Source organism: Lontra canadensis, unplaced genomic scaffold, assembly GCF_010015895.1.
Source record: "Lontra canadensis isolate GAN:19392208 unplaced genomic scaffold, GSC_riverotter_1.0 scaffold1227, whole genome shotgun sequence".
Taxonomy (NCBI): domain Eukaryota; kingdom Metazoa; phylum Chordata; class Mammalia; order Carnivora; family Mustelidae; genus Lontra; species Lontra canadensis.
In genome coordinates, this window is record NW_022632211.1 from 1 (window position 1) to 11977 (window position 11977).

The 11977-nt window shown below is 53.0% G+C and overlaps 1 protein-coding gene across 2 annotated transcripts; it reads right to left on the reverse strand.

Annotated features, from left to right (window-relative positions):
* Positions 1–89: 89 nt before the first annotated feature.
* Positions 90–10637, reverse strand: LOC116863450 (pyruvate dehydrogenase phosphatase regulatory subunit, mitochondrial-like). Of its 2 annotated transcripts, XM_032850899.1 has the most exons (8): positions 10333–10636; positions 9042–9175; positions 4642–4723; positions 4382–4545; positions 3587–3708; positions 2467–2584; positions 1612–1761; positions 90–357 (listed from the first exon to the last, which is right to left on the reverse strand). In XM_032850899.1, exons 1-8 carry the CDS (start codon positions 10554–10556, stop codon positions 161–163), a joined length of 1191 nt encoding a protein of 396 aa, XP_032706790.1. In that variant the 5' UTR covers positions 10557–10636; the 3' UTR covers positions 90–160. The 2 variants fall into 2 exon arrangements, with proteins under 2 accessions (XP_032706790.1, XP_032706791.1); XM_032850900.1 differs by lacking the exon at positions 2467–2584 and having other exon boundaries at positions 233–357; positions 10333–10637.
* Between the last annotated feature and the right edge of the window lie 1340 nt (positions 10638–11977).

Consider the following 11977-nt stretch of genomic DNA (forward strand, 5'->3'; position numbering starts at 1 on the left):
CGGAATATGCCACAGAGATGACCTTAGGGCACAACTCTCCGATCACGGGTACCTCCTCACTGTTAACGTGCCACACTGCCTAGCCCCATGACGCGCCACAGGAGCAACAAGTGACTGTAGGAAGGAAGCACCCGGCAAACGGGGGCAGAGCAGGGAAGACTTACCTCCCAGCCCCTCCACCGAACGAAAGGCCGGCAGAGTTCATTCCCGCCAGGACGAAGTAGCCCCGCACCGAAGGAGACTCGCCCATGATGCACCTCATGTCCGGGGTGAAGGTCTCGGGGCAGTTCACCAACTTCAGGATCTCCAGGGTCTCCAGGTCGGGCATGCGACGCAGGAGGGAACTCAGCAGGGGCTCTGAGCCGTGAAAACAAACCCAAACACAGCCCTCAGCGTTAGGGGATTCAAAACCTTCCAACTCCTGCTTCCCGACTCCCTCGTATCACAGAGAACCTCCTGAAGGAGGCTTTCTCAGAAGAGCCAAATGGCCCGAGTCAGAAAGCAGAAACCATGCTGGAGTTAAGGGACAAACCTATGAAGTGCTTGGCATAAAGACAGAAAAAAGACACTCGTTAGAAAGGCGAGGAGCTGTGGAAGGGCACACAACACACAGGAGGACAAGTAAGATCGCTAAGGGACTGGTAGTTGGGGAAAAGCAAGGATTTCCCAAGCTGGAACAGCTACAAAAGACAGGTCACCAGCCTGTTGGAAAGTCAGCCCGGCATCTGGGAATTACTCCAGGGGGACAGTGGCAACAGATGAAACCAGACTGAAGCTGGCTGGTGGGTACACAGAGGGTTCTGTATACTATCCTCTGCACTTTTAAAAGTCTGAAATCTCCCATAATAAAAAGTTTATTAAAAAAAAAAAAAGTCCATTAAGGGTGGGAGAGGAAACTCTACATTATACACCATATCTTTGGAATCTGGGCCACAGGATTCTATTAACTATCTGTATTTCCTTTTAGTAAGGAAATAAAAAAATTACAAAATCAAGGGGCATACAAATACTGAATCACTGTGATATACACCTGAAGCTAACACAGTATCATAGGTCAATTCTTCTTCAATAAAAACAAAAACCAGCTAAAAGGGACACCTGGGTGGCTCAGTCATTACGCGTCTGCCTTTGGCTCAGGTCATGATCTGAGGGTCCTGGGATCGAGTCCTGAATTGGGGTCCCTGCTCAGAGGGAAGCCTGCTTCTTCCTCTCCCACTCCCCCTGCTTGTGTTCCCTTTCTTGCTGTGTCTCTGTCAAACAAATAAAATCTTTAAAAAAAAAATTCTAAAAGACTATATTAACAAAAAAATTCTGCTTTCTAAAAATTTAATTTTCCAAGCTGCCTACAAAAAGGTTTCCTCCTAGCCTAGAATTTTAGCAGTTGTTTTAGGTATAGTAATAGGCCAGAAGTCCCTTAACCAAGATCTTTGTCCCCAGAATCTGCTAACCTGTAACCACAGCCTTAGACAGGCAAACTCTATAGGCTACCCTCTGTGAACACCTCATGGGGCTGTTACAAAGATCGAAGAATGAACTCTTCTTGAAAATGCTTTCAAAAAGACAGCATCTTAGACAACACGGGGCATTACAGTTATCCCCTAGTTTACACACCAAAGTGATCCCAGTCTTCCTGCAGATTCTGAATCTCCAGCTGGTTCTTGCCCTCAGTGAAGATGGGCTTCGGGTTCTTCTCAAAGCCCCCAGACAAGATGCCACCCTGCCAGTTCCGGATATAAATCCTTCCGTCAGCATCCACAATAGCTGAGGAAGAGAAACAACAAGGGAGTGGGGGATAGAAGGTTTAGAGGTAGGCCAGCTCTCTAAATGCACAGAAAAAGCAGAACCCAGACACTCATTATTAGCTTTATTAGCCAAAGAGCATCTAGGGAATGCAGACCTTTCGAGGTCATGGGGGAGGACCTGCCCCTCTCAGATTCACAGGGGACACCGTTTCTCTGATCAGTTACCTAGAAGCTCTGACTGGTGCTCGCAACCGAACTAGGGCGCTGCCGCAGTGCCGCAGGAAAGCCTAGCAGAAAAGGGGGACCGCAAGCCCATTCTCGGGGTCGAGACCTTCCAGATGATGTCAAGCCCTCTCCTGTGGCACTCGGGGCCACGGAGCAACCGGACTGGAGCTCACCTAGAAGCCCTCTACAGTGTGTGTCGTTTCAGTCAAAAACTCCAGGTTACACTGCAAATATTCTCAGCCTGGACCTCTGGGTGGGGCTGCAGTCAGCTTACAAAATCAACCAACCAAAATATTGCTTCGGTGGAATGCCCATTTTGTCCATCCTTTCATAAAGAGTCCTTAGAGAAAAGGTAGAACTGGGTCGGCCTCCCCCGTAACACGCTCCAGAAGAGACGAGGCTCTTCCGAGCACTGTCTATCCTGAGGAGAAAGTCTTCCTTTTCAGAGGACAGGACAGTGGCAAGGAAACAAGATTAAAAACAAAGTGTAAGTCCTCACTTGGTGTGTTGCTCTGCAGAGGGCTCTCCAAGGGGCGAGTCAGAAGGTAGAAGTGTTCGCAGGCATGTAACGGGATACTAACCGGCTCCTCGTTGGACAGACCCAGCTCGTATGCCCACTACAAATGGACAGATTGATTTGTGGGTGGGAAGAGGAAAGAAAGACAAATGAGCATGTTCAGCCGCTTGCCAGAGCTTAATTTCAGGTGGCCTGTGTGTGCGCTTGCCCCAAGGTCAGGTGTGGGAAGCCAAGGTGCAGCCTGCTTTAGTTACGTGGGCGGGAGCAACATGGTCCTGTTTAAACCATAACAATTATTTTTAGACCAAAGAACGAGAGATTTAGCAACTCATAAAAGGAGCTCATTGGGGGGCAAGTGATCCCCTTGTAACAAAACGCCTGATACCGCCTGGTACCTACAAATCCCAGATACCGTCATCTGTGACGTTCGCAAGGCAAAAAGCACCCCAGGTCCTCTGAAGATTGTAGAGTGGAAGGCAAGGGACCAATCTGCCTTAAAAGTAGAAGCAGCTTAGTGTTCTGAACCGAACCCACACTCCCGACACAAAAAATAGCCCCGTGATTTGCTAGGTGGCAGGATGAAATGAAACACCAAAGGAGACCCAACGCCAAGGATTTCTGTCAATGCCCGACCATTTCACAGACTTCCTGGCACCGATTAACCCAGGGTGGCGGGAGGAAAAGGTCACCACTGGTGCTCCTCTCTGAGGACTGGCTAGAGGTCTCTGATTTAGAATAAAAGAGTTCTGGGGCACATGGGTGGCTCAGTGGGTTAAAGCCTCTGCCTTTGGCTCAGGTCATGATCTCAGGGTCCTGGGATCGAGCCCTGCATTGGGCTTTCTGCTCGTCAGGGGGCCTGCTTCCTCCTCTCTCTCTGCCTGCCTCTCTGCCTATATGTGATCTCTCTGTCAAGTAAATAAAATCTAAAAAAAAAAGAAAAAAAGAATACAAGAATTCTGAGGTTTCTAGTCCAAACAAGGAACAGGTGGTCCCTGATGACTGCTGAGGTCATCATTGTATTAACCTTACATCTCCATACCTAAAATCCCAGAGGTAACAGTGAAGTGAGAAAATCAGTGACCCAGTACGGTTGCTCACCTACCTGACCAGCACAGTTGACAAAATACTGGCACTCGATCTGTCCTTTATCTGTCTCCACACCAGTAACTTGACCTTTCTTGACCATTACGTGAAGAACACTGGTCCGGTCATAGATCTGGACACCTGTTCCAAGGTAAAGAAAGTTGATGCATCCATCCCCAAATGGCCCAGAATTAAGGTCTCTGTAGCAGATTCTCAACCCCTGAGAAACGCTGAAAAAGCCACATCAGTGATTTATAAAAAAACAAAACAAAACAAAACAAAACAAAACCTCCCAGGAACCACATCCCGAGACTGTATCAATGGGCCTTTTCCAAGACTTAAAACAGCAGGCAACTTTAGTACACAACTCCATTCCAGGAATCATAAAAGGGGCAGGGGAGAAAAAGTTCAAATAAAACACCTTAAATCCTAACGCACCCACACCATGAATCAGTTCATCCAAAGAGCAGAACACCGCAGACACTGGTTAGTCTTCCCCTCGTTCATTCCAACCCCAGGACACAACCGGCTGTGGATTTAGTCCACTTGTGTCTTTTGACCTTGGAGCTTCTCATGTTCTTGGGGGTGGGGGGAGTCTCATAAGCCTGAAGTGCACTGATCAGTACTAAAAGCAGTTTCTTAGAACTTTATTAAGAAAAATGTGGCCCTGAGAAAACATTTATTAACAGATAGTACATTCAAACAAACATTCTAAGAGGCAATGCTCAGAAACGGAAGCTGAACTGGTGTCACCGCCAGTTGTGAGACACCTTCTTATGTAACCTCTTCCTTCCTCACCCAGAAACCTGCTTACCATTTTGGGAGGCAGCACTGGCCAGGGCAAGAGCCACGTCAGCAGAGGACACCACGGCGTCCTCAGGAACATGCATGGCCCCCACCAGGTCGTGCACGTTGAGGAGAGGGTGAAGTTCGGCGACTTTCTTGGGAGAGATGATCTCAGAAGGGATGCCTATGACACTGCCGCAGAACACAAGGGGACAATGACATGCACAGCCCTCTGGCAGAGGTCAGTCTGACAGGAGCATCAGGACAGGCTTCTAGCCTCATACGTACTTCAGCCTTGAGTTGATGCGCTTCAGGGAGATCAGCCGGTCCTGAGTTTGGGCCAGAAAGACCGAGCCCGTCCTTATGTAACCTGTAAGGAAAACCAGCCCAGACTGAGCAGCCCAGGCCTCCCGCGGGGGTCAGGGGGGCAAGCCCCCTAGACTGTAAGTTCGAAGACCAGTGAGGGGTCCTGGCACCACCACCACTCAGACATCCTCAGCTAGGGTTCTGGGAGGATCGAGTTGGATTTTCATGTACATCTTAAATAACCACTCGTAAAATAAAAATGAGAGATACTGTTGCTACAAAGCTTTTCGAAAGGGAATGTACCCCAGAACCCATCTCCTTCTTCAGTCTTTTCAGCTTTCCTCCCCGTGGTTTTGGTGGGCGTGTGACCCCGAAGCAGGCCACTCACAGCACCGGTGCCCAGGGGCTGGGCCCTCATCTCTCACTGCAGCACAGCGAGTGGGCTCAGCCCCCCAGACCCTCCCGGGTGGGATACTGGGTCTGGAGCAAGCGGGGGACTGGCTGGAGGCCGGTCATCTCAGGAGCAGCAGCATCCTGGCCAGACGGGCCCTGTTTCAGCTGAGGGGCTGCCTGCACTGGGTTCCCCCTGGTCCAGCCTCTATGCTCCCTCCTCCAGCTGGCAGCCTCCTGCCAACTCGACTGGCTCCCATGGCCTTCCGACAAACTCTGTCCAAGTTGGCCGGAGTCAATTCCTGGTCTTCGCAGTCAGCATACCTGACACAACCTTGATCGCGCTTGGGTCAGTGACAATCTCCCTAACGTACTTCACTCTCAGTTCTGACGATGAAAAAGCTAAATCAATCAGGCCATCTTTTTAAAAGACGGCACAGGAGGATCTCTTAAATATATTTCTCGTCTCTTTTGATATCATCAGGTAAATATGCCCTTCCCTGACACGACAAGAATGTCTCAGTTCAGAGATTACATTTCAGAGACTGGTTTTTAAAGACTGCAGACAGACCAGGCCAGCGCGGTGACCGTGGCCAGTGAGGGGAGCTGATCACGCGGAGTCTCGCCTGCAGACACGGCTTTAGCAGTGACTCCCCACTCCCCAGCAAACAGTCCCCCGGGAGGACAGGGCCGCTGGGCACAAAGCTGCACATCACAGCACACGCATGAGGCCAAACTGCGCTCTTCCCAACAGAACCACCGGCCACAACAGTCTGTCACTGCTTCACAAGCCTCCCTGTCCACGGTCTTCCCACAGAGGACTTTTAAAGCTTGGTCTAGAGCTTCCTGACATAAAATGTGCTTTATCCCAGGTTTGAAGCCATAACATAGAACTGCTCAGGTTTGCTAAGAGAAGGTAGGCATCTGATATTAAAAAACAAGTCAGAGAAGAAATACAAATGGCCAACAGACCTAAGAAATAATATTTAAGTGGTAAAGATGCAAACTGGAATCTGATAACTTTTTCCATCTCTCATATAAGTAAAAATGAAAATAATACCCAACATGGGGCACCTGGCCAGCTCAGCTGATAGAGCACGCAACTCTTGCTCTCGGGGTCATAAGTTCAAGCCTCACGTTGGGCAGAGAGATTAGTTAAGAAGAAAGTAGAATGAAAACACCATATGTAGGGGTGCCTGGATGGCTCAGTGGGTTAAAGCCTCTGTGTTCAGCTCAGGTCATGATCTCAGGGTCCTGGGATCGAGCCCCGCATTGGGCTCTCTGCTCAGCAGGGAGCTTACTTCCTCCTCTCTCTCTGCCTGCCTCTCTGACTACTTGTGATCTCTCTCTGTGTCAAATAAATAAATTAAAAAAAAAAAACACACACCATATATAGTACTGAGGAGACGCTGAGGCAGTAAGAGCGCTCACACACTGCTGGTGACGGGTAGCTCTTTTGGGGACAGATCTGGCCATACCTATCAGAGTTGTAAATACGAACGCTTTTTGCTCAAATCATGAACCTTCTAGAACTCTTTTAGAAATAGCAAGAGAAAACAAATGCAGCCTACAAGGATCTGTACTGCATCACTCCAACAACCAAAAAAGGATACTATGAACATCAGGTAATGGGAAGTGGACAAACCAATGGCGCATACTGGGGTACCCTCCTCCGCGATTATGAAAGGCAGACTGTTTGTTTTTTTTTAAAAGATTTTATTCATTTATGAGAGAGAGAGAGAGAGAGAGCGCATGTGCGCATGCAAGCATGAGTGGGAGAAAGAGGCAGAGGGCGAAGCAGGCTTCCCGCTGAGCAGGGAGCACAACCGAGAGCTCAATCCCAGGACCCCGGGACCATGCCCTGAACTGAAGGTAGATGTTTAACAGACTGAGCCTCCTAGGCACCCCAAAGCACTTATTCACATGAGCTGGCTCACAGAGCCCTCATAATACGCTTTAATGATTATTAAAAATATTTTTGTATTTAATGAAACAAAAAATGAACATATACCAAACAATTCCCAATACAAAAAGATGGTACTAAGAACATATGATGAACTGATAATCACCAACAAAAGGTAAAGCAAACTTTGAAGACACAAGATCTGCATGGACTGCCTCATCTGAAGTAGTGACGTGTCAGATTAGTAAAGGAGAAAAGACAACCCTCACATAAATGCACTCTGAGGATTAGCGTGTAATATCCGGAAATCCAGCTTGTACACAGGTCACGTGTCTTCATTTAATGGCTCAAAACCAGTCCCCCGACTGACCCCTGCGCATCCTGCCGGGTAACAGAATTCTCCGTTGGGGACCCCACGTCCCCTTTCCGCTGCACCACGGCTGAACCGCAACGGGGGTGACAGACCAGCGTGACCCCTGGACCCTCCCCGGCCTGACTTCCTTGCTGCCCTGCAAAGCACAGGGAGACACCAGGCCCAAAATGCGGTTCCAGGAAGTGACCCAGAACTCAAGTGAGATGAACTTCCCTTACAGGCAAGAGGCCCACGACCCGGGTTCCTCTCGCATCCAAGCAGGTAAGCGATGCAGGGCTCGGCAAAGCACGAGGAACCGAACCCGGGACCACAAGGCGGCAGTTCCGGCTCGGGGCCCCCGAGGCAGACCCTCTCCCGACTCCAACTCTGCTCCCCACCTGATTCAAGTACCCGTTGCCCCCAAATTAAATCCAACCCAAAGGGACCCGCTCCCCCATGTCCTGCACGCAGCAGCCATCCTCCGTGACAAAAGCAGAGGTGGTGAGGAGCAGGGACGCCTTTTACTATCTTCACTCAGAGTCCGCGCCGCTCCAGGGGAAGCCCGGCCAAGTCTGAGGACACCGAGGGCGGGCGGGGGGGGACACCAGGCTCATCCACTGGGCAGAGGGCCACGGCCTCTTCCCTCCCCTCCGCCAGCTCCTCTCCTGGCATCTCCCCTCTGCACGAACACAGCCACCCGCTCCCAGTTCCCAGACGCTCAGTCTTGATCCAAGATTTACACGCGAGGGGACGCTTCGCCAGAGTAGGAATCCTGTGAAAGGGAAATGCCATAAAACCTCAGCCTGTCGTCAAAACTTGGAGTACGTCAACTCTCGCCTTCCCAACGACAGCCGTGTCGCGGGTCACATAAGCGCTGAACGGGCAGCGAAGGAGACCATCCGTGGTGCTTACGCTGCGACCCCCGGCAGGGCCGCGTCAGCGGGCGAGCACGTCAGGCTACTACCGACCTTGCCAGGATCGGCCTGGAACCATCTGGGATCTGAATTACGTGGGTCTTCAAAGAGCAACCCTGACGGACACGGGCGTCCTGAATTTTCAGCTCTAGACCCCGCTGCTCCCCCAGGACAACTCCCGTGGCCACCGAACGGTTTCATCAGCCCCTGGGCTTCCGGCCGGTCCGTCACCTGGCGACACGCGGACAGACATGCGTCTACCTTGTGACCGTGTGGGGCCGTCCCGGGGCTCGGCCCTCCCCTTCTACTTGCTCCGGTCATACTTAGCTCGCGACTCCCTGGGGTCCTTCCCCTTGACCACACGCATGAGGGGTAACCTACGTTTAAGCTCTTTGGTCAGAAACAGCCTTCAGAGCAACTGGGCAGGTGCCGCGGCTCAGAGCAACGTCACCATCACGCACCGAACCGGGAGCAAGTCCTCGGCGGCTTCGTTCAGGAGCCACGTGTGGCCACTTGCTAGACTTCAGCGAGTGAAGTCACAGCAAATGGCCCAGGGAGCCTTTCACATCCTGAGGATGACAGGCTCTGCAAAGGATCCGGGGTGAGGACGGATCCCCTCGACCGGCGGGCAGGGAAACGGGACACAGCGCAACACGCTGACAGACTCGCGCAAGGAAAAGACCCCGGCGAGTGGCAGTGCCCGGTCTGGGACTCAAGCCCTGACCACCGAACCCACAGGCCGACGCGGCGCTGGGCACAGACGGCCCGGAGCCCCGGAGTCCGCGCCACAGGCGGACCGGCGGGCGGCGGATTACCTGCTTACCTGTCTGGATGCCCGTTTCTTGCTCTAACTGGTGGTAGAGCTTGTTGGAATAGTCTGCCATCTTCTGCTCGATGGTCAAGTGCCTGGCGGTGCTCAAGATGCCAGCACAGAACCTCGTGGAGCCAGCAGCCAGCCTGCAGGATGCATCCAAAATGCCATGAGGTGGACTCACTCCCACAGCGGGACGGCAGCTAAGTCGGAGACCCCCATTACGGCATCGTCCGTCAGCTGGGAAGGCGGAAGCCACCTCCCTATCCACCGACAGGAGCGGCACCGAGCAGCCCGGAGTCTCCTCTACGGCGGGATACTCCACACGGGCACACAAAAAGGAACGAGAGAAAAGCTTTTCTGCAACAATACTGAACAACCCTAACGAGCCAAGCAAGGGGAGGGACGCTGTTTAAGGTGCGCTACCAGCCCGAATAAAAACGTATAAAAAAATAACAAACGAATGCCCAGGTACACACATCCGAGCTGACCGATATAGACGCGCCCATATGCGCGGGGAGCATCTAGAACGATACACAAGGAACTTAACTTGCCTCCAGCGAGGGAAACTTCCAGCTAGAATCGGGGAGGGGGGGCAGATTTTCCCCTGTGCACTCTTTTAGAATTTTCACTGAGTCGCGTACATGTACTGGCTACTCAGAAATAAATACAACAGACGTGTTAAAGATCATCCACTTTCTGGTAGGCAACAGCACAGAAAGGGGACATTCGGGGAAAAGTGAGGCAGCCTGAACAGAGCATGAACCTCAGTTAACCACTGCGGCACCCGCCGGATCCGTGACATTCTACCGGGACCCCACTCCGCAACGCGCCTCCTGGACCGAGGCGCACGGCACAGCGCACGGGCACGCCGCACGACCTTCGCGACTGTTCCGTCCCTTTACCACTGCACTCGAGTGCGTGAGCCCCGTGAAGGAAAGGAGCAAAGACCCGCAGCCTCTTCCAGCTCGGCTCACAGAGGAAGCTCCCGAGCCACAGGGCTGGTGTTGCCGTGGACGACAGTGGAGAGGACAAGACGGCGAGGTGCGCCGTGACCCTGAAATGAAGCGTGCCCTCTCAGGAGACCTGCCGTGCTGGAACTGGGCAGCTCGCTCTGAGCCGAAGAACACGGGCATAATCATCGCAAAACCGCGTCCAGGAGCCTTTCTGTGGCTCTTCTCCCGCTACTTAGCGCCAGTCATCCTGGCTACTGCTGGGCCCGTGTTACTGGGAGGGGAGGGGACGAGGGGAGCCCGAGCAGTGGGTGCAACGCAGCCCCACGCCACGTGCGTCTGCTCCTTACCTGCCCTGCTCCAAAAGGACAATATCCTTCCACCCCATCTTGGAGAGGTGATAGGCCACGGACGTGCCCATGATCCCGCCACCGCAGATGACCACCTGCGCCTGGGTGGGCAGGGCGACGGAATGCGCCTCGGAGGCCGACACGCCGCTCCTCCCCGACGACCAGTTCCGCCATCCTCGGCCGGGCCTTTGTCTTCGGACCGCCGACAGCAACCGGAAAAACATCCCGTCTGTCGGCAGCTCGGGGGTGTGCTCTCACTCGGCTACGGCGAGGTCCCCGACATTCACACTAGACGGAGAAAGCAGCCAGATTTCATTCCCCCGTACTCCGTGCTCAGGATTACTGAGAAAGGGAGAGGAGGCGACAGAGACCAGCTAGCCACACTTTCTGCCAGCGTCTGAGGCCCTGCACAGTTCCAGATGCTTTGCCAGCTGTAGAGACAGCAGGGGACGACGACACCTTTATGCAACTTTCATTAGAGACACAGAGCACAAGGGGGCGTCGGAGTGTCTGCGAGGGTGCCCACGCAGGGTGAGGATGCCCACGGCAGGGGCGGCCCGTACCCAGATCAAACAAGGAGCAAAGCCAACGTGCTGGAATAACTGAAGTCATATGCCAAATAGGATGGACGGGAACAAGGGGACATTGGAAAAGAGACCTGATGGGGACAGAAGCACAAGCATGTGCAAAGGCCCCAGTGGGGGGGGGGGGCAGACCTTTAGAAGTCCCAGCACAGAAAGGAGGCCAACGTGCCCACAGCATGATCAGCGGAAGGGACCCACGACAAGGCTGGAGAGGCAGGCAGAAAGCGAGGACACACAGCCATGGAAGCCATCGGGACGAGCTGGGATTCCACTACAAGTGCAAAGGAAAATATTGAAGCAGGGAATGAAATAATCGGATATGCTTTTCCAAGATCAGTCTGGCTCCACCGCGGGAGAGGACTAGAGAACAAGAGGAAAAGCAGGGCTGGGAAGTGACCGCCATAGTCCTAGAGGGAAGGCACGGAGACTCAGAGCAGGATGGTGGCAGTGGAGTCAGGCAGTGAGTCCAGAGCAACTGGACTGTTCTGGACGCGAAATGACAGAACTGACTTGCCAACAAACGGGTTGTTAAAATGGGGCAAGGGGAGAAATAAGGATGATGGCAGAGTTTCTGGGTTAAGCAACCGATGCCACTTACCACAGTGTGAAGGGCTAGGGATGGGGAGGGAGGCGGGGAAGGAGAGTGAGCGAGAGGGAGGCTGTGAAGGGCGCAGGCAGGCAAACAGCCCACCCTACGGGTTAAACGCAAGACGCCTGGTGGGCATCCACGGGGAAAGGAGCAGCAGCAGCCAGACATCCAGGCCTGAAGCCAAGGAACAGCGCGGCTATCTGGAGACACAGCATGCTGAGGAACAAGAAGGACCCTGAGGCTCCCCAGCAGGCAGAGCTTGGGAAGAGGAAGAAGTTCCGGGCAGAGGACAGAGCACTGGGGAGACAGACAGCATCCAGACAAACAGACATGGTTCAAGAGACAGAGAAGGAGCCGTGGCGAGGCAGAAAGAGGCCTGGGCTGTGGGGCCACAGAAGCCAAGAGAGGAAAAGGGCTTTAAGACGCTGTTCCCTACAGAGGGTGCCTGAGGGTGCAGCACGACGGACAAGGG